The 25,678-nt window shown below is 46.6% G+C and overlaps 2 protein-coding genes across 6 annotated transcripts in view; both read left to right on the top strand.

The window, feature by feature from the left end:
- nfkb1 (nuclear factor kappa B subunit 1) overlaps window positions 1-25,678 on the top strand; it is a 45,360-nt gene that overhangs the window by 12,814 nt on the left and 6,868 nt on the right. For all 5 annotated transcript variants that reach the window (XM_004084545.3, XM_011492821.3, XM_020699976.2 and 2 more), the window contains 16 exons: window positions 2,857-2,903; window positions 3,071-3,169; window positions 14,743-14,894; window positions 14,961-15,124; window positions 15,470-15,628; window positions 18,315-18,419; window positions 18,618-18,709; window positions 18,830-18,968; window positions 19,059-19,196; window positions 19,278-19,376; window positions 19,489-19,650; window positions 19,739-19,868; window positions 19,943-20,057; window positions 20,180-20,381; window positions 20,448-20,617; window positions 20,702-20,804. In XM_004084545.3, the coding sequence (XP_004084593.1) occupies window positions 2,857-2,903; window positions 3,071-3,169; window positions 14,743-14,894; window positions 14,961-15,124; window positions 15,470-15,628; window positions 18,315-18,419; window positions 18,618-18,709; window positions 18,830-18,968; window positions 19,059-19,196; window positions 19,278-19,376; window positions 19,489-19,650; window positions 19,739-19,868; window positions 19,943-20,057; window positions 20,180-20,381; window positions 20,448-20,617; window positions 20,702-20,804 (2,076 nt within the window). The remainder of the gene's footprint in view (window positions 1-2,856; window positions 2,904-3,070; window positions 3,170-14,742; window positions 14,895-14,960; window positions 15,125-15,469; window positions 15,629-18,314; window positions 18,420-18,617; window positions 18,710-18,829; window positions 18,969-19,058; window positions 19,197-19,277; window positions 19,377-19,488; window positions 19,651-19,738; window positions 19,869-19,942; window positions 20,058-20,179; window positions 20,382-20,447; window positions 20,618-20,701; window positions 20,805-25,678) is intronic.
- Window positions 3,176-9,259, top strand: LOC110013583. Its single transcript, XM_020699977.2, has 2 exons — window positions 3,176-6,600; window positions 6,683-9,259. Exon 2 carries the CDS (start codon window positions 7,864-7,866, stop codon window positions 8,782-8,784), a length of 921 nt encoding a protein of 306 aa, XP_020555636.1. The 5' UTR covers window positions 3,176-6,600; window positions 6,683-7,863; the 3' UTR covers window positions 8,785-9,259.

Here is a 25,678-nt window from a genome sequence, read left to right on the forward strand (position 1 = left end):
TCAGACACATGTATTCTGTCTTACTACGACTGACCTTCATGCCTCTTCTTTCCAGAGCAAACCTCCACCTCTCTAGCTGTTCCTCCACCTGCTCTCTACTCTCACTGCAAATTACAATGTCATCCGCAAACATCATTGTCCAGGGAGATTCCTGTCTTACCTCGTCTGTCAGCCTGTCCATCAGCATAGCAAACAAAAAAGGACTCAAAGCTGATCCTTGGTGTAGTCCCACCTCCACCTTGAACTCCTCTGTCTGACCTACAGCACATCTCACCACCGTCATACTTCTCTCATACATGTCCTGAACTACTCTGACATACTTCTCTGCCACTCCAGACGACCTCATACAGTACCACAGCTCCTCCCTCGGCACCCTGTCATACGCCTTCTCTAAATCTACGAACACACAATGCAGCTCCTTCTGACCTTCTCTGTACTTTTCCATCAACATTCTCAAAGCAAAAATGGCATCAGTGGTGCTCTTACGGGGCATGAAACCATACTGCTGCTCACAAATCTCCACCTTCTTCCTAAGCCTGGCTTCCACTACTCTTTCCCACAGCTTCATTGTGTGGCTCATCAACTTTATTCCTCTATAGTTGCTGCAGTTCTGCGTGTCACCCTTGTTTTTAAAGATCGGGACCAGAACGCTTCTCCTCCATTCCTCAGGCATCTTCTCACTCTCTAAAATCCTATTGAACAACCTCGTTAGAAATTCCACTGCTGTCTCTCCTAAGCACTTCCATACCTCCACAGGTAGGTCATCAGGACCAACGGCCTTTCCGCTCTTCATCCTTTTCAGAGCCTTCCTAACCTCATCCTTTCCAATCTCTGCTACTTCCTGCTCCACAACAACCACATCTTCCTCCCTTCTTTCCCTGTCATTTTCCACGTTCATCAGCTCCTCAAAATACTCCTTCCATCTTTTCTGTACACTCTCTTGGGTTGTTAGCACCTTTCCATCTCTGTCCTTAATCACCCTTATCTGTTGCACGTCCTTCCCATCTCTGTCTCTCTGTCTGGCTAGCCTGTACAAGTCCTTCTCTCCTTCCTTTGTGTCTAACCTGTCATATAGCTCATCGTAAGCTTTCTGTTTGGCCTTTGCCACCTCTCTCTTCACTCTACGCTGCGCTTCCTTGTACTCCTGTCTACCTTCCTCAGTCCTTTCTACATCCCACTTCCTTTTAGCCAACCTCTTCCTCTGGACGCATTCCTGTACTTCCTCATTCCACCACCAAGTCTCTTTACCGTCTTTCCTCTTTCCAGATGACACACCTAGCACCTTCCTACCTGTTTCCCTGATAATCTCTGCTGTAGTTTCCCAGTCCTCTGGAAGCTCATCCTGACCACCCAGGACCTGCCTCAACTTCTGCCTAAATTCCTCACAAGTTTCTTCATTCTGTAGCTTCCACCACTTGGTCTTCTTTTCTGTTTTCCCTCTCTTCTTCTTCCTGACCTCCAGAGTCATCTTACACACCACCATGCGGTGCTGTCTGGCTACACTCTCTCCTACCACCACTTTGCAGTCATTAACCTCTCTCAAATGACCTCGTCTACATAGGATGTAGTCCACCTGAGTACTCCTACCTCCACTTCTGTATGTCACTCTATGTTCCTCTCTCTTCTGGAAGTAAGTGTTGACTACAGCCATTTCCATCCTCTTCGCAAAGTCCACCACCATCTGTCCCTCCAGATTCCTTTCCTTCACACCAAACCTGCCCATCACCTCCTCATCACCTCTGTTGCCCTCACCAACATGCCCATTAAAGTCTGCTCCAATAACAACTCTCTCTCCTCTGGGAAAACTCTCTATGACCTCATCCAACTCACTCCAGAATCTCTCCTTCACTTCTAACTCACAGCCAACCTGTGGCGCATACCCACTGACTACATTCACCATCACCCCTTCGATTTCTAACTTTAAGCTCATCATCCTGTCTGAGACTCTTTTCACCTCTAGAACACTGTTTACAAACTCCCCCTTCAGAATCACACCTACCCCGTTTCTCTTCCTATCAACACCATGATAGAACAGTTTGTATCCTCCTCCAATACTACGTGCCTTGCTGCCCTTCCACCTTGTCTCCTGCACACACAGTACATCTACCTTCCTTCTCTCCATCATGTCTGCCAGCTCTCTGCCTTTCCCTGTCATTGTGCCAACGTTAAGAGTCCCTATTCTCAAACCTATGTTCCTGCCTTAGAGTCCCTATTCTCAAACCTATGTTCCTGCCTTGACTTTAGTTTCACAATTAAACTTTTAAAAGTGCAGATTTGTACACCTTTGTCCCTCTAGTATTACCGGATGGTCTCGTTTTCCTAACGTTCTGGATTTGCGATGTAGCTGTGATGCTGCAGGAGGAAATCTGAGTAGGTCTGAGCAGGCCGAGGCCGGCTTCATCGTCTCTGAGCCGGGAAGCTTGCAGAACCTTCAACACGCCGCCTGTTCACCACCTGCGCAGACAAACATGCAGCTTATTTCAGAGAAACTGGTCGTGAAGCTACAGCTGATGCAGCAGATCCGTGTTCTGAATGTTCTCTGTCAGAACTTGGGAAAGACCCACAGGGTGTTTTTTTTTATCCATTTGTGGTTCTGAACACATCATTCCACCAATGAAGCTCTACAGCAACTTTTAAGATGTTTAATGTACAGAATATACATGCGGGAAATCCTGTGTTTTCTGATTCTCATTTCTGTCATTGTTGTTAAAAGAACACGGAGAAGGACCAGGAGATTCCAGAACAAGTCTACTAGATCTAGAACAGAACAAGTCATCAGTTTCATCTGTAGATGACTGGAACCATGAGGATGTACATGAGCCCCCCCAGAATGATGCTGAGTCTGTGTGTTTGTAGTTTCAGCGGACGGACCGTACCTGCAGATCCTGGAACAGCCTAAACAGGTAACCCAGGCACACCTGCAGCTACGCCCCAGATAATGGGGAAGAAGCCCCTCCCCCAGACCACCACAAGTTCTACTCTGTATTTATGGTTCCTCCTCAGGGGAACCTGCATGGTTTCACTGAGGAAAGCTACCGTAACACAAAACTGACTCATTACTGTTCTCCAGCGCGGCTTCAGGTTCCGGTATGGCTGTGAAGGTCCGTCCCACGGTGGTCTGCCCGGAGCCTCCAGTGAAAAGAACAGGAAAACCTACCCGACCGTCAAGGTAAGACTTCCTGTCTGCTTTGGTGGGTTGGATCACAGAGAAGAAAGCAGAAGCTTCAACTTCAGGTCCGCTCAAACTTCACCAACGTGAGAAGAAACCGTCTGACGTCCAGCGGGTGAGGTGTGCATAGTTTGTTCTAGAGTTCTCTACAGCCGGTTTGTTCTACAGGTCTCTGCTGCAGAAGGTTTGTTCTAAAGTTCTCAACAGCAGGTTTGTTCTAGAGTTCTGTACAGGAAAAGGTGTGTTCTAGAGTTCTCTGCAGGAGAAGGTTTCTTCTACAGTTCTCTGCAGCAGTAGGTGTGTTCTAGAGTTCTCTACAGCAGGTTTGTTCTGGAATTCTCTGCAGCAGCAGGTTTGTTTTTGAGTTCTCTACAGTAGGTTTTTTTGTAGAGTTCTCTACAGGAAGGGGTGTGTTCTAGAGTTCTCAACAGCAGGTTTGTTCTTGAGTTCTCTGCAGCAGAAGGTTTGTTCTTACGTTCTCTACAGCAAGTTTGTTCTAGAGTTCTGTACAGGAAAAGGTGTGTTCTAGAGTTCTCTACAGCAGGTTTGTTCTTGAATTCTCTACAGGAGAAGGTTTGTTCTAGAGTTGCCTACAGCAGCAGGTTTGTTCAAGAGTTCTGTGCAGCAGAAGGTTTGTTCTAGAGTTCTCTGTAGCTGGTTTGTTCTAGAGTTCTTTACAGCAAAGGTTTATTCTTGAGTTTTCTACAGCAGGTTTGTTCTTGAATTCTCTACAGGAGAAGGTTTGTTCTAGAGTTCTCTACAGCCGGTTTGTTCAAGAGTTGCCTACAGCAGTAGGTGTGTGCTAGAGTGTTCTGCAGCAGAATGGTTGTTTTTGAGTTCTCTACAGCCTGTGTGTTCTAGAGTTGTCTGCAGCAGGTTTGTTCTGGAGTTCTCCACAGCAGTAGGTTTGGTTTTGAGTTCTCTACAGTAGGTTTTTTTGTAGAGTTCTCTACAGGAAGGGGTGTGTTCTAGAGTTCTCTACAGCAGAAGGTTTGTTCAAGATTTCTATACAGGAGAAGTTTTGTTTTAGAGTTCTCTACAGCCGGTTTGTTCTAGAGTTCTCTGCAGCAGCAGGTTTGTTCAATAGTTCTGTGCAGCAGAAGGTTTGTTCTAGAGTTCTCTGTAGCTGGTTTGTTCTAGAGTTCTTTACAGCAAAGGTTTATTCTTGAGTTTTCTACAGCTGGTTTGTTCTGGAGTTCTCTGCAGCAGAAGGTGTGTTCTAGAGTTCTCCGTCGCTGGTTTGTTCTAGAGTTCTCTACAGGAGAAGGTGTCTTCTAGAGTTTCTGCAGCAGTAGGTGTGTTCTAGAGTTCTCTACAGCAGGTTTGTTCTGGAGTTCTGTACAGGAGAAGTTTTGTTTTAGAGTTCTTTGTAGCAGCAGGTTTATTCATGGGTTCTCTACAGCTGGTTTGATCTAGAGTTCTCTGCAGCAGAATGTTTGTTCAAGAGTTCTCTACAGCAGGTTTGTTCTGGAGTTCTGTACAGGAGAAGTTTTGTTTTAGAGTTCTTTACAGCAGAAGGTTTATTCATGAGTTCTCTACACCTGGTTTGTTCTAGAGTTCTCTGCAGCAGTAGGTGTGTTCTAGAGTTCTCTACAGCAGGTTTGTTCTGGAGCTCTGTACAGGAGAAGTTTTGTTTTAGAGTTCTCTACAGCAGGTTTGTTCAAGAGTTCTGTACAGAAGTTTTGTTCTAGACTTCTCTACAGGAAGGGGTGTGTTCTAGAGTTCTCTGCAGCAGCAGGTTGGTTCTAGAGTTCTTTACATTAGAAGGTTTATTCATTAGTTCTCTACAGCTAGTTTGTTTTGGAGTTCTCTGCACCCGAAGATTTGTTCTAGAGTTCTCCGTAGCTGGTTTGTTCTAGAGTTCTCTACAGGAGAAGGTGTCTTCTAGATTTTCTGCAGCAGTAGGTGTGTTCTAGAGTTCTTTACAGCAGAAGGTTTATTCATGAGTTCTCTACAGCTGGTTTGTTTTAGAGTTCTCTACAGCCGGTTTGTTCTAGAGTTCTCTGCAGCTGGTTTGTTCTGGTGTTCTCTGCAGCAGAATGTTGTGTTCTAGAGTGTTTTGCAGCAGCAGGTGTGTTCTAGAGTTCTCTGCATTAGATGGTTTATTCTAGATTTCTCTACAGGAAAAGGTGTGTTCTAGCGTTCTCTGCAGCAGAAGGTTTGTTCTAGAGTTCTCTACAGGAGAAAGTGTGGACTAGCGTTTTCTGCAGGATAAAGTGTGTTCTAGATTTCTCTACAGCAGACGGTTTGTTCTAGAGTTTCTGCAGCAGAAGGTTTGTTCTAGAGTTCTCTGCAGCAGGTTTGTTCTAGAGTTCTCTACAGCCGGTTTGTTCTAGAGTTCTCTACAGCCGGTTTGTTCTAGAGTTCTCTACAGCCGGTTTGTTCTAGAGTTCTCTACAGCCGGTTTGTTCTAGAGTTCTCTACAGCAGAAGGTTTGTTTTAGAGTTCTCTGCAGCAGGTTTGTTCTAGAGTTCTCTACAGGAGAAAGTGTGGACTAGCGTTTTCTGCAGGATAAAGTGTGTTCTAGATTTCTCTACAGCAGACGGTTTGTTCTAGAGTTTCTGCAGCAGAAGGTTTGTTCTAGAGTTCTCTGCAGCAGGTTTGTTCTAGAGTTCTCTACAAGAGAAAGTGTGGACTAGCGTTTTCTGCAGGATAAAGTGTGTTCTAGATTTCTCTACAGCAGACGGTTTGTTCTAGAGTTTCTGCAGCAGAAGGTTTGTTCTAGAGTTCTCTACAGGAGAAAGTGTGGACTAGCGTTTTCTGCAGGATAAAGTGTGTTCTAGATTTCTCTACAGCAGACGGTTTGTTCTAGAGTTTCTGCAGCAGAAGGTTTTTTCTAGGGTTCTCTGCTGGTTACAGACTCCAGCACATGGTAATGAAATGACAGTCTCCCCTCAGGGCGTCTCTGATGACGTTTCCTCAGAGTCTGAATCTCCATCATGCTGCGGTTGAACCAGAAAAGATGGGAAATCCCCAGAGACTGCTGCCGGAAGAATACGCATTTGTAGGATCGGGACGTACAGGTTTTAACCGATGTTCTTCTCATGTGGCGTCAGGTCTGGGTGGGAATTTGCATGAATGTTTCCAGAATGTTCCTGCTAGTTTTCCTGTGGGGGTCGGGTGTTATTGGGCCTGTAACTGATGCGTGGGGTCAAGAGACAGAAGGTCATGCCACCACTGATCAAGGTCTAGACCATGGAGGGAAGAAGTGGTGGGGCCATGATGATAATGAAGAAAATGACGGTGACAATGTTGAAGTCATTTTGGCGCGCTGATGCGTTCAGGGTCTTCGTGGTTTCATGGTCAAGGCAGAACTTTATCTGAGTAGCAGAAACGTTGCACGATTGCGACTTTTTTATCTGAATATTAATATTAAGCTTCACTGTTTTTGGTTTAGGGGTTTCAGGGTCTGGATTCTGGATCTGGATCATGTAAGAGTGATTGTTTGGAAACAAAGATCCACCATGGCCTGATGAGTTTGTGAAGTATGTCTACCTCAACGTTTTCCCTAAGGTCCCTGCAGATGAAACCCTGTTCCCATTTTCTGCCCTGCAGTCTGTGCGTGGGGGGGTCAGAAGATTCCTCTGCTGGTCCGGACCTGCCCCAGAACTTCATGCTCAGAGACACACAAGCTTGTGCACGTGTCTGTTGGGAAATTCCTCCCGGGACGCCTACATGTAATTAGAAGGAAGTCAAAGTTGGGGCAGGAGGAAAGATGATGACTTTCAAGTTGGAGATCAAAACTCGGCGTCTAGAGCAGCGGCGGCGCCCACTCTGACCCACAAACGGAGTCGGTTTCACACAAGGCTGCTGGGAAAGCGAGGTCCAGGCTATTGTCTTGTTGAGCCCTTGAACGAAGCGGTTCTGAACTGAGTCTGGCTTTTCAAACCCGTCAAACACTGCAGCTCAGCTGCATCACTGCAAAGCAGGAACTCGTGCAGGAAGTTCGGAGTCCTGCTCTGACATGTGACTCACTGTGGTTTTCATTCAGATCATGCAAACCAAGGGCTCACTTTGTAGTGTCATGATGGTAGAAGTCCTCTGAAATCAGCTGAACTGGCACCTTCAACCGTTTCACTGTCACCTATTCCTGTTTTTTAAGGATGGAAGTGTTGAAGTTGTAGGAGAAGCTGTAGATGGACAGCAGTTCTTCATCCTTTTGTCCTTCCTGTGCTTCACTTTTACTTTGAGATGAAAACAGCTGTGATGAGGATGTTATTTTCATGATCTACATGATCTACAGGCTTGGAGAGAAGGACTTGATATGCATTTACATGCACACGTCAATGCGCCTGCTTATACTGCAGGTTTGAACTGCAAAATGTTTGTGGCTACTGGGACCAATCAGGAGCCTCAGACACCAATACGTCTTCACGCCAGGAAACCATCAAACTGTGGCGACCGCTGAGTTTCTAGGAACTGCATTTGTCTGCCGGATCGCTTCAATAAGCCGCCCTAACCGGGAAGAGGAAGTGGGCTTGTGTTTATTTAACACAGCAGTTGCAACAGTCCTTCAGGCAAATGTCTGCTTTGGTATGATACACAAACAGGAACCATCTTTTCTGATTTTCTCTCTGTAGAACCCAGGAAAAGAACTGAACTGATGAGACGCTGAAGTTCAGCAGATTGAACTGCTGCACTGTAGTTCACAGAAACACTAAAAACATCATGATTTACATCTTTTAAGCACATGGATGTCAGCGGTGCAGCCTCATTGTCCTCTGGGAAATTTTTACTCGTTAAAAAGTCACATCAGTGTCTTAGCCGAAGAGAAACGATGGGGGGGGGGGAAGTGGTTAGAGACACAAACCTTCCACAGAATCCATCCATCCGTATACAACCGTGCATCCCTCTACAGCTGTTCATCCCTCTACAGCCGTTTGTCCGTCTACAGCCGTTCGTCCGTCTACAGCCCTTCATCCCTCTACAGCCCTTCATCCCTCTACAGCCCTTCATCCGTCTACAACTGTGCATCTGTCTACAGCCGTCCGTCCGTCTACAGCCGTTCGTCCGTCTACAGCCGTTCTTCCGTCTACAGCCGTTCGTCCGTCTACAGCCGTTCGTCCGTCTACAGCCGTTCGTCCGTCTACAGCCGTTCTTCTGTCTACAGCTGTTCGTCCTTCTACAGCCCTTCATCCGTCTACAACTGTGCATCTGTCTACAGCCGTCCGTCCGTCTACAGCCGTTCGTCCGTCTACAGCCGTTCTTCCGTCTACAGCCGTTCGTCCGTCTACAGCCGTTCGTCCGTCTACAGCCGTTCTTCCGTCTACAGCCGTTCGTCCGTCTACAGCCGTTCGTCCGTCTACAGCCGTTCTTCTGTCTACAGCTGTTCGTCCTTCTACAGCCCTTCATCCGTCTACAACTGTGCATCTGTCTACAGCCATCTGTCCGTCTACAGCAGGGGTGGGCAAACTGCGGCCCGCGGCCTGGATTCCCCTCTTCTGCAGTCTGTGCTCCAACCTGAAACCCTGGCTGGAGACCCTGTCAATCAATCTCCTCAGTCCATGCCGTATCTCCTGTACAGAAATGCGGAGCTCTTCAGATCAAAAATCTTTGATCGATCAGAACTTTGTTTTCATTCTAATATCCTGGAACTTATTTCTATGAATGTATGAATGAATGTATGAATATATGTTTGAGAATTTAAACAAGAGAAAAGGTGAAAGGAATTTTACTCCCATAAACGTCTGTAATAATCATTCTCCGTGGATTTCACAGATCACGGTTATTTTTAGAACGTAACTCCTGCAATAAATGAACTCTGTACTGGTGAAAAGGTAAGACAGAAATTTGCTTTTTCAGTAATAATGGATGAGAAACAGAAGTGCAGGACTATCGAATTACATAAATGCCAAAAATTGAAAGGGCGTAAAGACAACTAAGCGGGCGTATTTAGAAGCTGAGTGAGTGAACCTTACAACTGTGATGGCGCAATTCTAACCAAGCGACCCCGTATTTTACAACTGAACGGCTGAAATCCTAACTGAGCAGTGATCCTGCTCCGTCAGTTCTCCTTTGCGCCCTCACCTGGATTTACGCTCAGTGTTATGGGGGCGTTTTTGTCACTTGGGGGCGGTATTCAGGGGTGTGTTTGTCACTAAGGGGCAGGAACCTTTCTGGTTGATCTGATTGGCTGAAATTTGCATGCCAAGCAGCGGGGCGGGACTTTCATTTTGGGGCTTTAATAGAAATCGAACAGCGGCTGTAACGTGGATTTAAAGCATTAAAACGGTAACAAATGCAGTGAATTTCACATGAGAAAAACCTACAGCACAAAAACCCCGCTGCACTTTCTTACCTTAGTTTTGGGTCGTTGGTTAATGTTTTAATCCACGTTACATCCGCGTTTTTTTTCTATGATTGCCTCTAACAGGGGGGGGGGACAAACAAGTTTGACACAAAGAGCTGACATCTCTAACTGTGATAGTCAAAGAGCCACACCACACACTGACCTGCCAGACAGACACACAATTACAGCCATATTATTTCCCATAACTCCCTCCTCTCCTTAAAACAGCACTGGATTAAACGGCGCCGTTTCAGTTTAGTGTTTTTTCTGTGTTTAACGTAAACACACATACCGGTGAAACGTGCACGCTGGTGTGTTTAAAAAAGGCAGCGAGCGCAAAACTGAGTTGGTTGTGATTTATTTTTTCAGTCATCAATCAGCATTTCTAATCCATCAAAGTCCTCATCTTCTGCATCTGGAACAGCTGGACTACATCTCCATCAGACACGCCGGCTTCCCTTTCCTCATCATCAGAGTCCGTCTCTTTGCTATGCGGCTCCAAAGAACAGTGAAAGCAGACGCCTCAGGCCAAGTTTAAGTCCTGCAGTCCCAAAGTGTGGCGTAACTCGCCCGTTGCTGCGTCCCGGTAAGGGGGGAGGAGGATGGCTCTTTTCACGGTCATCTGCTGGAAGTAGCAGCGCTGACCCTCCAGTCGATCTTCCAACACAGGCCTTTCCTTTTCCGCGGAAACTCAGCTGCTGCTGCGTCTACTTGTCTTGTCGGAGTTGGTTTTCCAGCGTCCTCACTTCCGAACCATAGATTCATTATTTTAAATTCTCTGGGAGCTGAGGTTCGATAAGTTATAAAGATCTTCAAAGGTTCGGACTTCTTGCTTCTTCCAATAACTCTTCTGATCAACGTTCAAATGTGTCAGCAAGTATCTCAATCCTTTTGTATTAACACAGAGAGTGAACCACAAATGCATTTCTAAAGAAAAAACATCGTTTTTATTGCCTTTTAATCAGAATTGTTCGCTTTAAGCTGTGAATGCAGACATGCAGCAGCCGGCTGCCAAGGGACCGTCAACAAAGTGCAACCTCTGTGAACTGTGAAACACCACTGTGTAAAAATCAATAATCTTACAAAAAAATCATAAAACTATTATAAAGCATGTTATTGTTACAATACATATTTTGTAGGAAAGTCCATCTTCATTTATCTTGTTTCATATACTTTTTCAAATTTTAATAGATATGAATCATGACTAAAGTTATCAGTTACTTGACATGACCTTATTGTAATACTAAAATAAAGATTGTCAATAGTTCACTTTGTTTATTTATAGGAATTTTTCATATTTACAAATGGATCAGATTTGGTCAAAAATCCTCAATAGCTCTGAAGATGCCAGAATTTTTTTATTTTTTTTGCATAATCTTTATTTTAGTAGGAAAATATAATATAATAAAATAAAATAAGGTCATGATTAGTCAGTACAGGAAGTTTTGTGTCACTAACTACAGCATCTTCAAAGCCATTGAGCATTTTTGACCAAATCTGATCAATATTTTAATATGAAAAATTCCTTACAATAAACGTGAATTATGACATAATATTTATTGCAGTAGGACAATAAGGTCATGATTAGTCAGTACAGGAGGTTTGGTGACAGAAGCTTTAGTATCTTCAGAGCTATAGTGCATTTATGTTATGATTCATATCTCTATTAAATTTTAAGAACTATAAGCAATAAAATAGAGGTTGACTTTCTAACAAAATTTAGTATAATAAATAATAATATAGCATGACTATGCTGACGAGTCTTCATTACCAGTTCATATAAATATAGACATTTATTCGCTTTTTAAAAGTTCACTGATTTTTACAGAATGCTGTTTCACAGAGGTTGCACTTTATTGACGGTCCCTTGGCAGCCGGCTCGCTGCTCTGTTTGCATTCACAGCTTGAAACGAACAATTCTGATTAAAAGGCAATAAAAATGAACTTTTTTCTGTAAAAATGCTTTTGTAGTTCACTCTCTGTGTTAATACAAAATGAGTGAGATACTTGCTGACACATTTGAACGTTTATCAGAAGAGTTATTGAAGCAGGAAGTCCGAATCTGTGAAGATCTAATTTAACCGAACTGCAGCTGCTCTATTAAGGTTCACTCACTCAGTTCCTAAATACGCCCGCTTAGTTATCTTTACGCCCTTTCAGTTTATGGCAGAAACGTAATTCCATACAGGACACAGCGCAGCTGCCCAAACTGTGAGAAGTGTGACGCAGCTCTTAAAGTCTTTATTATGATGGGAGAGGATGATTATTGTTTTTTTGTGTTTTTTTTAAACGCATCAGTATATTTTTCCTTTATTTTTGTCTTTGAAAATCATAGTGTTATTTGGTCAATGTTTTATTTCATAAATAGTGTCATGATGAATGAATGAAAACTTTGTTCATAGCACTTTACAACTCCTTGAAAGTACCAAAGGGCTTCACAATGAAAAAATATCTAAAATGGGAACAAAATTTTTAAACTAAAAACTCTAGAATATTCTGTTTTAAAATCTAATTTTCAATCCAAACGTTTTCATCTACATTCCATGTTATATCATTCTCACTGTACACATCTGCTTGTGGTCCGGCCCTTCTATCGAATTTTAGAACCCAGTGTGGCTGTGAGTTAAAATAATTGCCCACCCCTGGTCTACAGCCATCTGTCTGTCTACAACCGTGCATCCGTCTACAGCCGTGCATCAGTCTACAGCCGTGCATCCGTCTACAACCGTGCATCCGTCTGTAACCGTGCATCCGTCTACAGCCGTGCATCCGTCTACAGCCGTGCATCAGTCTACAGCCGTGCATCCGTCTACAGCCGTGCATCCGTCTACAACCGTGCATCCGTCTGTAACCGTGCATCCGTCTACAGCCGTGCATCCGTCTACAGCCGTGCATCCATCTACAACCGTGCATCCGTCTACAGCCGTGCATCCGTCTACAGCCGTGCATCCGTCTACAGCCGTGCATCCGTCTGTAACCGTGCATCCGTCTACAGCCGTGCATCCGTCTACAGCCCTGCATCCGTCTACAGCCGTGCATCCGTCTAGAGCCGTGCATCCGTCTACAGCCGTGCATCCGTCTACAGCCGTGCATCCGTCTACAGCCGTGCATCCGTCTACAGCCGTGCATCCGTCTACAGCCGTGCATCCGTCTACAGCCCTGCATCCGTCTGTAACCGTGCATCCGTCTGTAACCGTGCATCCGTCTACAGCCCTGCATCCGTCGGTAACCGTGCATCCGTCTGTAACCGTGCATCCGTCTGTAACCGTGCATCCGTCTACAGCCGTGCATCCGTCTACAGCCGTGCATCCGTCTACAGCCGTGCATCCGTCTGTAACCGTGCATCCGTCTACAGCCGTGCATCCGTCTACAGCCGTGCATCCGTCTACAGCCGTGCATCCGTCTGTAACCGTGCATCCGTCTGTAACCGTGCATCCGTCTGTAACCGTGCATCCGTCTACAGCCGTGCATCCGTCTACAGCCCTGCATCCGTCTACAGCCCTGCATCCGTCTACAGCCCTGCATCCGTCTACAGCCGTGCATCCGTCTACAACCGTGCATCCGTCTACAGCACATGTGTCAAACTCAAGGCCCGCGGGCCAAATGTGGCCCACCATGTCATTTTAGGCTGTTTTCTCCTTCTCTCCCACCGCGCCTGTCACTCTCCTCGGCGAGCGCTCTCACTGTCTCTGCTGCACACGGCTCCCTTTACTCACACAGGGGAGCGCGTTTAGAAACACACATCCTCATTCTACAACAGAAGTTTCGTGAAGTCTCGTGAGGAAATACAACAAATTTACTGCGTTCTAATTATTCATTTCCATTTGTTTTCATTTCCGTTGCAAGCTGCATGCGTTCTTAAGTGCGCGACACGGCCGCCTGCCGGAGGATTTTGTGTTGGGGGGGGTTTATTACTGTTCTCAGTCACTCTGTAACACCAAGAATGAACGCGCACTGTTAGATTTCCATGATTATCACTACATGTTTTGTTTGGGAACTATTTTGTGCAGCGCAACGTTACGTGTCTGTATAAACAAAGGCGGAGCCTCCTGCCCCGCGTTCTTCATGGGTGTCAGGCTTCACGGCTACCGGAGAGGTGACAGAGTGTCTGCAGTCTGTTTATTACTGGAATATATATAATATTCTGAGAAGATGTCTGTACCAGAGAGCACAGGTGAAACTCGCGTGCAGCTCCAGAGTGGTCCGCTGCAGAAGAATCAACTCGCACCCCCAACACACGTGTGCGCACTCCCTCCTCCCAGTTTTTGTGTTGTTTTTTTTGGGGAGGGGGGGGCTGTGGTTATCCGCGACACCGCGCCCCCTGGTGGTTCATCACCGTGGTGATAAAATATCCAACACGTCACAGCTCTCTACCCGCGAGAGCATAACATTTTTTAATTTCTTAAAAAAAAACTTGGTGTATTAATTCATATCTAGTGGGAATTGGACTTGAAATATTGAATTGGGCAACTAAACATTAGGACTTAAACACTGACTGTCCATATAACCTAACCTGACAGAATCAAATGTAAAAGGATTTATGCTAAAGTAACAAGCTAACATATCTCTCTATGTAATTGTCACTTTAAAAAGTTATAATAAATAAAGAGTTATTTACCATTAAGGAGTAGTTACATTTATTTTTCATTACATTTAGTTACATGTATAAGTTACATCTGGCCCTTTGAGGACAGCCGCTATGCTGATGTGGCCCTCAGTGAAAATGAGCTTGACCCCCCTGGTCTACAGCAATCCATCCTTCTACACCCGTACATCAGTCTGTAACTAACTGCCCCAACCCCCCCTCCTCATAAAAGGATCTGAAACCGCTCAGACTTGGTTAGTTTATCATACTAACCTATAGAAGGCCCCTTGTCTTTAGTGCAGTCTCCACAGGTGCATTCCCACTCTGTCTGAGTTGTGTTTAAGAACTCAGAAAACCTTAGGAAGAAGAGATGAGTAGTGTTCTGATAAAAGACCTACCAGGTGCAGTGGACTGTGTTTTACCTTCTACTATGAAACATTGGGGAGAGTTTTCCCTCACTATTGAATTGAATTTTAACCTCAGGTTAAGTGGGAGCAGATTTCTTCGCCTTTCTGTGTGTGATGCTGTAATCTAGGGGTTTTCTATCATGGAAACATCTACAGTACTGTGGTTTTCTCTAAACTTTTTAGCGTCTTGTTAGCTCAGATGTCAGTATTGTTCATCATACAGGTGACCGTTTGGTCTTTTCCTCAGCTCTATTTTTGTCAGACATGACACTTTTAGTGTTCTGTGTTTCAGATCTTCAACTATCAGGGCCAGGCTCGGGTGGTGGTCCAGTTGGTGACGGCGCTGACCTCCAGCCCACAGCTTCACGCTCACAGTCTGGTGGGGAAACAGTGCGATAAAGGAATTTGCATCGCCGACCTGCAGTCCAAAGAAGCCACCATCAGGTGTGCGCCTTATGCCGTCGGCCTGAACGTGTTAAACCAATGACGCTCACGTATGTTTCCTGTTAGTTTTCCTAACCTGGGGATCCTCCATGTGACCAAGAAGAACGTGGCCAAGACTCTTGAGGAGAGAATGATTGAAGCGTTCAGGATGGGCTACAACTGCAGCATCTCCATCCATCCAGAGATCGACGCCGTGCAGGGGGAGGTCCGCGTCCCGCGAGAGCTCAGCGGTCAGTGAAGGTTTCGGGTCTACAGGTCCCACCTTTGATTCTCGTAACCCCTAAACAGAGCTCTTCTGTGAAGTAGCTGAACATTTAGTACAAATGGTGCAACGATGAACTAGATAAAACTGTTAATTAGTAAAAGTAGGTGACAATTAGTCCTGTGGGAAAGCTTAGATACTGCAGCATAAGTTCATTTTGAGCTAGAAGTTTTTGTAATTATGATCCTTGCTTACATGAAAAATTCTAAAAAAAAAAAGGATTTTCTCCTGAAATCTTTGTTGCAGTACGGCAGTAAGGTAAAACTACTCCTGTGATATTGCATTTTCATGGTTCCCATCTGTGTGTCCTCAGACCATCAGCGCTGTGTGATCAGCAGTGCAGCGGCCAGCCAGGCCAAGGAGATGGACCTCAGTGTGGTTCGCCTCATGTTTACGGCGTTCCTCCCCGACAGCGACGGGGGCTTTACCCGACGACTGGAACCTGTGGTGTCCGAGCCGATCTTTGACAGCAGTGAGTTTCAATCCACTCATCCGGAGCGAAGGGAGAGAGCGGGAATCTAACGATGTTTAGGGTCTGCTGGGTAGGGGGGGGGGCAGGGAGGAGCAGCAGGAGCTCCTTCACATGTCAGAATCTGAGGACAAGTTAGAGTCCTGGTTAGTCCTGGTTAGACCTGATTAGTCCTAGTCCTGGTTAGACCTGGTTAGTCCTGGTTAGACCTGGTTAGTCTTGGTTAGACCTGGTTAGTCCTGGTTAGTCCTGGTTAGTCCTGGTTAGACCTGGTTAGACCTGGTTAGTCCTGGTTAGACCTGTTTAGTCCTGGTTAGTCCTGGTTAGACCTGATTAGTCCTAGTCCTGGTTAGACCTGGTTAGTCCTGGTTAGACCTGATTAGTCCTAGTCCTGGTTAGACCTGGTTAGTCCTGGTTAGACCTGGTTAGTCTTGGTTAGACCTGGTTAGTCCTGGTTAGTCCTGGTTAGTCCTGGTTAGACCTGTTTAGTCCTGGTTAGTCCTGATTAGTCCTGGTTAGTCCTGGTTAGTCCTGGTTAGACCTGTTTAGTCCTGGTTAGTCCTGGTTAGACCTGATTAGTCCTAGTCCTGGTTAGACCTGGTTAGTCCTGGTTAGACCTGATTAGTCCTAGTCCTGGTTAGACCTGGTTAGTCCTGGTTAGACCTGGTTAGTCCTGGTTAGACCTGGTTAGTCTTGGTTAGTCCTGGTTAGTGCTGGTTAGACCTGGTTAGACCTGGTTAGTCCTGGTTAGACCTGGTTAGTCTTGGTTAGACCTGGTTAGTCCTGGTTAGACCTGGTTAGTCCTGTTTAGTCCAGGATAGACCTGGTTAGACCTGGTTAGTCCTGGTTAGTCCTGGTTAGTCCTGGTTAGACCTGATTAGTCCTGGTTAGACCTGATTAGTCCTGGTTAGACCTGGTTAGTCCTGGTTAGTCCTGGTTAGACCTGGTTAGTCCTGGTTAGACCTGATTAGTCCTAGTCCTGGTTAGACCTGGTTAGTCCTGGTTAGACCTGGTTAGTCCTGGTTAGACCTGGTTAGTCCTGGTTAGACCTGGTTAGTCCTGGTTAGACCTGGCTAGTCCTGGTTAGACCTGGTTAGTCCTGGTTAGACCTGGTTAGTCCTGGTTAGACCGGTTTAGTCCTGGTTAGTCCTGATTAGTCCTGGTTAGTCCTGGTTAGTCCTGGTTAGACCTGTTTAGTCCTGGTTAGTCCTGGTTAGACCTGATTAGTCCTAGTCCTGGTTAGACCTGGTTAGTCCTGGTTAGACCTGATTAGTCCTAGTCCTGGTTAGTCCTGATTAGTCCTGGTTAGACCTGGTTAGTCCTGGTTAGACCTGGTTAGTCTTGGTTAGACCTGGTTAGTCCTGGTTAGTGCTGTTTAGACCTGGTTAGACCTGGTTATTCCTGGTTAGTCCTGGTTAGACCTGGTTAGTCCTGGTTAGACCTGGTTAGTCTTGGTTAGACCTGGTTAGTCCTGGTTAGACCTGGTTAGTCCTGTTTAGTCCAGGTTAGACCTGGTTAGACCTGGTTAGTCCTGGTTAGACCTGGTTATTCCTGGTTAGTCCTGGTTAGACCTGGTTATTCCTGGTTAGTCCTGGTTAGTCCTGGTTAGACCTGGTTAGTCCTGGTTAGACCTGGCTAGTCCTGGTTAGTGCTGGTTAGACCTGGTTAGACCTGGTTATTCCTGGTTAGTCCTGGTTAGACCTGGTTATTCCTGGTTAGTCCTGGTTAGTCCTGGTTAGACCTGGTTAGTCCTGATTAGTCCTGGTTAGACCTGGTTAGTCCTGGTTAGACCTGGTTAGTCCTGGTTAGACCTGGTTAAACCTGGTTAGTCCTGGTTAGACCTGGTTAGTCCTGGTTAGACCTGGTTAGTCCTGGTTAGACCTGGTTAGTCCTGGTTAGACCTGGTTAGACCTGGTTAGTCCTGGTTAGTCCTGGTTAGACCTGGTTAGACCTGGTTATACCTGGTTAGTCCTGGTTAGTCCTGGTTAGTCTTGGTTTGGTTAGTCCTGGTTTGTCCTGGTTTGTCCTGGTTAGACCTGGTTAGTCCTGGTTAGACCTGGTTAGTCCTGGTTAGACCTGGTTAGTCCTGGTTAGTCCTGGTTAGACCTGGTTAGTCCTGGTTAGACCTGGTTAGTCCTGGTTAGTCCTGGTTAGACCTGGTTAGTCCTGGTTAGACCTGGTTAGTCCTGATTAGTCCTGGTTAGACCTGGTTAGTCCTGGTTAGACCTGGTTAGACCTGGTTAGTCCTGGTTAGACCTGGTTAGTCCTGGTTAGACCTGGTTAGACCTGGTTAGTCCTGGTTTGTCCTGGTTTGACCTGGTTAGTCCTGGTTAGACCTGGTTAGTCCTGGTTAGACCTGGTTAGTCCTGGGTATGGATGGCGCCCCCACATGAACATACGTTTTCAGCATTTCTGCCCAAATCAAAGCGTTTCCTGGAGTGACAGCTACCAGAGTGTGAACCAGGATAACCGAAGGTTTAATCTTCTGATTTTGGAGGAGACAGAACTGCATGCTGGGAAGGGAAGAAGCAGCTTTCTGTAAAGTTCAGCTGGTCCTCAATAACAACCTTAAACTTGAGTGAGATGATCGGCTAAGATCCCAGGAGGACCTTAATGAATATCATCCTGGGACCTTCATCGATAATGAAGAAAAAGCTGGACTTTCAGCGCCGCTTTGCTTCTCCCTCAGAGGCTCCAAACGCCTCCAACTTGAAGATCGTGAGGATGGATCGGACGGCTGGCTGTGTGACGGGGGGGGAGGAGGTCTACCTGCTCTGCGACAAAGTCCAGAAAGGTAAGAGACCATTCTCAACACGCAGGTGAAAAACTGAAAACTGCAGCTGGCGCGGAGGGTCATGTGACCGAGCAGAGCAGCTTTGCTGGATTGGTAAAGATTTGAATCCTCATGGACTTAACTGTGAGGAAGAGGAGGAGGGTTCCATCTGCAGATGAAGACCACTCTGAGCTCACAAACATCTGCATCCGTCTGCAGACGACATCCAGGTGAGGTTCTACGAGGAGGATGAGTCGGGAATGACCTGGGAGGCCCTAGGAGACTTCTCCCCCACAGACGTTCACCGGCAGGTCAGTACCAGCAGGTGGCGCTGCAGCCAACGCTTTTCTGATCCCTGCGTCTTCCTGCTCTGAACCGCGATGACCAACGCTCTGCTGCAGTGATGTTCTGTGTTGTTGTCATGGAAACAGTTCGCCATCGTATTTAAGACTCCAAAGTACCGGGACCTAAACCTGCAGAAGCCGACGTCTGTGTTTGTCCAGCTGAAGAGGAAGTCTGACAACGAGACCAGCGAGCCCAAACCATTCACCTACCACCCCCAGAACATAGGTACGGCATGTGGCTCCGCCCCCAGATTGTCGGCTTCTTCAGGTTTGTCGTTTAGTTTTAGCTTTATCCGTCCTCCATTTGTGTGTCCAGATAAGGAGGAGGTGCAGAGGAAAAGACAGAAGACGCTGCCAAACTTCCAGGATTTCAGCGGGCACGGAGGAGGAGGTCTGTACCGAGGAGGAGGAGGGGGTTCCGCTGCATCAGGAGGGCCTGGACCCACAGGAGGAGGTGCGCTGGGAGAAACCAAAGCCCACAATGTTTGTGAGAGAAAGCCCGCCGTCCGATGATGGACTTCATGTGTGCTTCCAGGGTTCTTCCAGGGTTTTCCAGGCTATGGTTATGGAGGAGGAGGAGGAGGAGGATTTTCCAGCGGTTACTCAGCCGGTCTGGGAGGAGGCCTGAAACACGGTGAGGAGAGACTGCTGAGAGCAAAGCTTTGACTTCATTCAGAACCGGGCCTGAACCTTCTGACGGTTTGGACCATGACATGTTTTAAGCCCCGTTGTTTTGTGTTGGGAAGACTCGCAGGGCGGGGCTTCACGCGCCAGCGGCGGTGACGGTGACCCAGACGATGACCCCGCCTCCGGGGCCAACCAGCTAGCATCAGCCCAGCTAAGAGGCCCAGCGGTGAACAGGAGGGCTGACGAGGGAGGGGTCTGTGGGGAGCAGGAAGCAGCCAAAGGTGTGCGCAAAAACACACCGGCACCGCAGTGATGACGCTTGACCTGCCTCTCAGGTGTCGACTGTTCGATTCCCATTTCTTGTGACAGAGCGGCGGCTGGTGGATGCCGTCTGTAGGCAGCTGGGGGCGCTCTTTCACTACTCGGTCACCGGAGATTCAGCATACCTGCTGGCTCCACAGCGCCTGCTGCTGGCGGCGCAGGACGAGGATGGAGACACGTCAGTCCAGGTTCTCCACACATCTTCCACAGGAACCGTGTTCTGCTGTCGGTAACCTCCCTCTCTTGCATCAGCGGACTACATCTGGCTGTGCTGCACGGCCAGCAAGAGGCGCTGAAGAGTCTGACACAGGTGGTGTCCGCCCTGCCTGGAGACGAGGTTCTCAACATGAGGAACCACCTGTACCAGGTACCACAGCTCCTCTGGAGAACCCATCTTTTGCGGCGGCGGCGTGCCTCCAGACGTTGCTTCGATCCCTCTGCAGTCACCGAAACGCCCAAAGTGATTTGAATGACCGACTATTTTCCCAGACTCCTTTGCACCTGGCGGTGATAACTCAGCAGAAAGAGGCGGTTGAAACGTTGCTCTTGGCCGGCGCCGACCCAACTCTCACTGATCGTCATGGCAACACAGTGGTGCACCTAGCAGCTCAGCAGGAAGGATGCGGGATGATCCAGTTTTTACTCCAACACAAGGAGCTGAGAGCGCATCTCGAGCAGACCAACACGGCAGGTACACAACACACACACCAGACCACAACAGCCACTTGTTACTCCTGCTTGGTTTCTATGGTTACAGGTATGTGCGCACTCCACCTGGCTGTCTTGGCCAATCAGCTGTCCTCGGTCAGGGAGCTGCTGGAAGGCGGTGCTTGCGTGGAGGCTCAGGAGTGCAGCTGTGGGCGGACCGCCCTCCACCTCGCCACCGAGACCGACAACGTGTCGCTTGCTGGCTGCCTGCTGCTGGAGGTGCTGAACATCTGGGCGCTCGCAGCAGAGATGGCCACGCCCCCTCCTGCTCCACCAATTAAAAATGTACATTCATGTCGTCAGGGAAACGCCAGGGTGGACAGCTGCACCTTTGATGGCTCCACCCCCCTCCACATTGCAGCAGGGCGGGGCTTAGTCAAGCTCACGGCGTTGTTGATTGCTGCAGGTGAGGAGTGACTCCCTCCTACACAGACACACAACTGTAACTACACTAAGACACACAACTGTAACTACACTAGTAATATTAGTTGTTGTTTGTGTAGTTGTGCCGTAACAGTTGTGTTGTTTATGTAGTTGTGCAGTAACAGTTGTGTTGTATGTGTAGTTGTGCGCCAGCAGTTTTGTCGTGTGTAGTTGTGCAAAAACAGTTGTGTTGTTTGTGTAGTTGTGCAATAACAGTTGTGTTGTTTTTGTAGTTGTGCAGTAACAGTTTTGTAGTTGTGCAGTAACAGTTGTGTTGTATGCGTAATTGTGCGCCAGCAGTTTTGTCGTGTGTGTAGTTGTGCAAAAACAGTTGTGTTGTTTGTGTAGTTGTGCAGTAACAGTTGTGTAGTTGTGCATTAACGTTGTGTGGTTGTGTAGTAACGGTTGTGTTGTTTGTGTGGTTTTGCAGTAACAGTTGTGTAGTTGTGCGATAACAGTTGTGTAGGTAAGCGATAACAGTTGTGTAGGTGTGCGATAACAGTTGTGTAGTTGTGCGATAACAGTTGTGTAGTTGTGCGCTAGCAGTTTTCTAGTTGTGCAATAACAATTGTGTCATTTGTGTAGTTGTGCGCTAGCAGTTGTGTCGTTTGTGTAGTTGTGTGCTAGCAGTTGTGTTGATTGTGTAGTTGTGTGCTAGCAGTTGTGTTGTTTGTGTAGTTGTGTGCTAGCAGTTGTCTTGTTTTTGTAGTTGTGTGCCAGCAGTTGTGCCGTTTGTGTAGTTGTGTGCTAGCAGTTGTGTTGTTTGTGTAGTTGTGCGCTAGCAGTTGTGTTGTTTGTATAGTGTGCTGTAGCAGTTGTCTTGTTTTTGTAGTTGTGTGCCAGCAGTTGTGCTGTTTGTGTAGTTGTGTGCTAGCAGTTGTGTAGTTGTGCAATAACAGTTGTGTTGTTTGTAGTTGTGCGCTAGCAGTTGTGTCGTTTGTGTAGTTGTGTGCTAGCAGTTGTGTTGTTTGTGTAGTGTGCTGTAGCAGTTGTCATTTGTGTAGTTTTGCGCTAGCAGTTGTGTCGTTTGTGTAGTTGTACGCTAGCAGTTGTGTTGTTTGTGTAGTTGTGTACTAGCAGTTGTGCCATTTGTGTAGTTTTGCGCTAGCAGTTGTGTCGTTTGTGTAGTTGTGCGCTAGCAGTTGTGTTGTTTGTGTAGTTGTGCTGTAGCAGTTGTCATTTGTGTAGTTTTGCGCTAGCAGTTGTGTCGTTTGTGTAGTTGTGCGCTAGCAGTTGTGTTGTTTGTGTAGTTGTGTTGTTTGTGTAGTTGTGTACTAGCAGTTGTGCCGTTTGTGTAGTTTTGCGCTAGCAGTTGTGTCGTTTGTGTAGTTGTGCGCTAGCAGTTGTATCGTTTGTGTAGTTGTGCGCTAGCAGTTGTGTCGTTTGTGTAGTTGTGCGCTAGCAGTTCTGCTGTTTGTGTAGTTGTGCGCTAGCAGTTGTGTACTTTGCGTAGTTGTCTGCTAGCAGTTGTGCCGTTTGTGTAGTTTTGCGTTAGCAGTTGTCTTTGTGTAGTTGTCTGCTAGCAGTTGTGCCGTTTGTGTAGGTTTGCGTTAGCAGTTGTGTCGTTTGTGTAGTTGTGCGTTAGCAGTTGTGTCGTTTGTGTAGTTGTCTGCTAGCAGTTGTGCCGTTTGTGTAGTTGTGCGCTAGCAGTTGTCGTTTGTGTAGTTGTCTGCTAGCAGTTGTGCCGTTTGTGTAGGTTTGCGTTAGCAGTTGTGTCGTTTGTGTAGTTGTGTACTAGCAGTTGTGCCGTTTGTGTAGTTTTGCGCTAGCAGTTGTGTCGTTTGTGTAGTTGTGCGCTAGCAGTTGTATCGTTTGTGTAGTTGTGCGCTAGCAGTTGTGTCGTTTGTGTAGTTGTGCGCTAGCAGTTGTGCCGTTTGTGTAGTTGTGCGCTAGCAGTTGTGTACTTTGCGTAGTTGTCTGCTAGCAGTTGTGCCGTTTGTGTAGTTGTGCGTTAGCAGTTGTGTCGTTTGTGTAGTTGTGCGTTAGCAGTTGTGTCGTTTGTGTAGTTGTCTGCTAGCAGTTGTGCCGTTTGTGTAGTTGTGCGCTAGCAGTTGTCGTTTGTGTAGTTGTCTGCTAGCAGTTGTGCCGTTTGTGTAGGTTTGCGTTAGCAGTTGTCGTTTGTGTAGTTGTGCGCTAGCAGTTGTATCGTTTGTGTAGTTGTGCGCTAGCAGTTGTGTCGTTTGTGTAGTTGTGCGCTAGCAGTTGTGTTGTTTGTGTAGTTGTGCTGTAGCAGTTGTCGTTTGTGTAGTTGTGCGCTAGCAGTTGTGTCGTTTGTGTAGTTGTGCGCTAGCAGTTGTGCCGTTTGTGTAGTTTTGCGTTAGCAGTTGTGTCGTTTGTGTAGTTGTCTGCTAGCAGTTGTGCCGTTTGTGTAGTTTTGCGTTAGCAGTTGTCGTTTGTGTAGTTGTCTGCTAGCAGTTGTGCTGTTTTTGTAGGTTTGCGTTAGCAGTTGTGTCGTTTGTGTAGTTGTGCGCTAGCAGTTGTGTCGTTTGTGTAGTTGTGCGCTAGCAGTTGTGTTGTTTGTGTAGTTGTGCTGTAGCAGTTGTCGTTTGTGTAGTTGTGCGCTAGCAGTTGTGTTGTTTGTCTAGGTTTGCGTTAGAAGTTGTGTCGTTTGTGTAGTTGTGCGCTAGCAGTTGTATCGTTTGTGTAGTTGTGCGCTAGCAGTTGTGTTGTTTGTGTAGTTGTGCGCTGGCAGTTGTGTTGTTTGTGTAGTTGTGCAATAACAGTTGTGTTGTTTTTGTAGTTGTGCAGTAACAGTTTTGTAGTTGTGCAGTAACAGTTGTGTTGTATGCGTAATTGTGCGCCAGTAGTTTTGTCGTGTGTGTAGTTGTGCAAAAACAGTTGTGTTGTTTGTGTAGTTGTGCAGTAACAGTTGTGTAGTTGTGCATTAACGTTGTGTGGTTGTGTAGTAACAGTTGTGTTGTTTGTGTGGTTGTGCAGTAACAGTTGTGTAGTTGTGCGATAACAGTTGTGTAGGTAAGCGATAACAGTTGTGTAGGTGTGCGATAACAGTTGTGTAGTTGTGCGATAACAGTTGTGTAGTTGTGCGCTAGCAGTTTTCTAGTTGTGCAATAACAATTGTGTCATTTGTGTAATTGTGCGCTAGCAGTTGTGTCGTTTGTGTAGTTGTGTGCTAGCAGTTGTGTTGATTGTGTAGTTGTGTGCTAGCAGTTGTGTTGTTTGTGTAGTTGTGTGCTAGCAGTTGTCTTGTTTTTGTAGTTGTGTGCCAGCAGTTGTGCCGTTTGTGTAGTTGTGTGCTAGCAGTTGTGTTGTTTGTGTAGTTGTGCGCTAGCAGTTGTGTTGTTTGTATAGTGTGCTGTAGCAGTTGTCTTGTTTTTGTAGTTGTGTGCCAGCAGTTGTGCTGTTTGTGTAGTTGTGTGCTAGCAGTTGTGTTGTTTGTGTAGTTGTGCGCTAGCAGTTGTGTTGTTTGTGTAGTGTGCTGTAGCAGTTGTCATTTGTGTAGTTTTGCGCTAGCAGTTGTCGTTTGTGTAGTTGTCTGCTAGCAGTTGTGCCATTTGTGTAGTTTTGCGTTAGCAGTTGTGTTGTTTGTGTAGTTGTGTGCTAGCAGTTGTCTTGTTTTTGTAGTTGTGTGCCAGCAGTTGTGCCGTTTGTGTAGTTGTGCGCTAGCAGCTGTGTACTTTGCGTAGTTGTGTGCTAGCAGTTGTGTAGTTGTGCAATAACAGTTGTGTTGTTTGTAGTTGTGCGCTAGCAGTTGTGTCGTTTGTGTAGTTGTGTGCTAGCAGTTGTGTTGTTTGTGTAGTGTGCTGTAGCAGTTGTCATTTGTGTAGTTTTGCGCTAGCAGTTGTGTCGTTTGTGTAGTTGTACGCTAGCAGTTGTGTTGTTTGTGTAGTTGTGTACTAGCAGTTGTGCCATTTGTGTAGTTTTGCGCTAGCAGTTGTGTCGTTTGTGTAGTTGTGCGCTAGCAGTTGTGCTGTTTGTGTAGTTGTGCGCTAGCAGTTGTGTACTTTGCGTAGTTGTCTGCTAGCAGTTGTGCCGTTTGTGTAGTTTTGCGTTAGCAGTTGTCGTTTGTGTAGTTGTCTGCTAGCAGTTGTGCCGTTTGTGTAGTTGTGCGCTAGCAGTTGTCGTTTGTGTAGTTGTCTGCTAGCAGTTGTGCCGTTTGTGTAGGTTTGCGTTAGCAGTTGTGTCGTTTGTGTAGTTGTGCGTTAGCAGTTGTGTCGTTTGTGTAGTTGTCTGCTAGCAGTTGTGCCGTTTGTGTAGTTTTGCGTTAGCAGTTGTCGTTTGTGTAGTTGTCTGCTAGCAGTTGTGCTGTTTGTGTAGGTTTGCGTTAGCAGTTGTGTCGTTTGTGTAGTTGTGCGCTAGCAGTTGTGTCGTTTGTGTAGTTGTGCGCTAGCAGTTGTATCGTTTGTGTAGTTGTGCGCTAGCAGTTGTGTTGTTTGTGTAGGTTTGCGTTAGCAGTTGTGTCGTTTGTGTAGTTGTGCGCTAGCAGTTGTTTCGTTTGTGTAGTTGTGCGCTAGCAGTTGTGTCGTTTGTGTAGTTGTGCGCTAGCAGTTGTGTCGTTTGTGTAGTTGTGCGCTAGCAGTTGTGTTGTTTGTGTATTGTGGCTAGCAGTTTTGTTTTTGTGTAGTTTTTTGCAGTTGTGTTTGTGTAGTTGTGCGCTAGCAGTTGTGTGTTTGTGTAGTTGTGCGCTAGCAGTTGTGTTGTTTTGTGCTGTAGCAGTTGTCGTTGTGTAGTTGTGCGCTAGCAGTTGTGTCGTTTGTGTAGTTGTGCGCTAGCAGTTGTGTTGTTTGTGTAGTGTTGTTCTGTAGCAGTTGTCGTTTGTGTAGTTGTGCGCTAGCAGTTGTGTTGTTTGTGTAGTTGTGCTGTAGCAGTTGTCGTTTGTGTAGTTGTGCGCTAGCAGTT

Source organism: Oryzias latipes, chromosome 10 (genome assembly GCF_002234675.1).
Source record: "Oryzias latipes chromosome 10, ASM223467v1".
NCBI classification, from domain to species: domain Eukaryota; kingdom Metazoa; phylum Chordata; class Actinopteri; order Beloniformes; family Adrianichthyidae; genus Oryzias; species Oryzias latipes.

What these genes read in the sequence shown, in the direction of transcription:
- LOC110013583 (XM_020699977.2), top strand. Translation starts at nt 7,864, where the DNA reads ATGTCAGCGGTGCAGCCTCATTGTCCTCTGGGAAATTTTTACTCGTTA.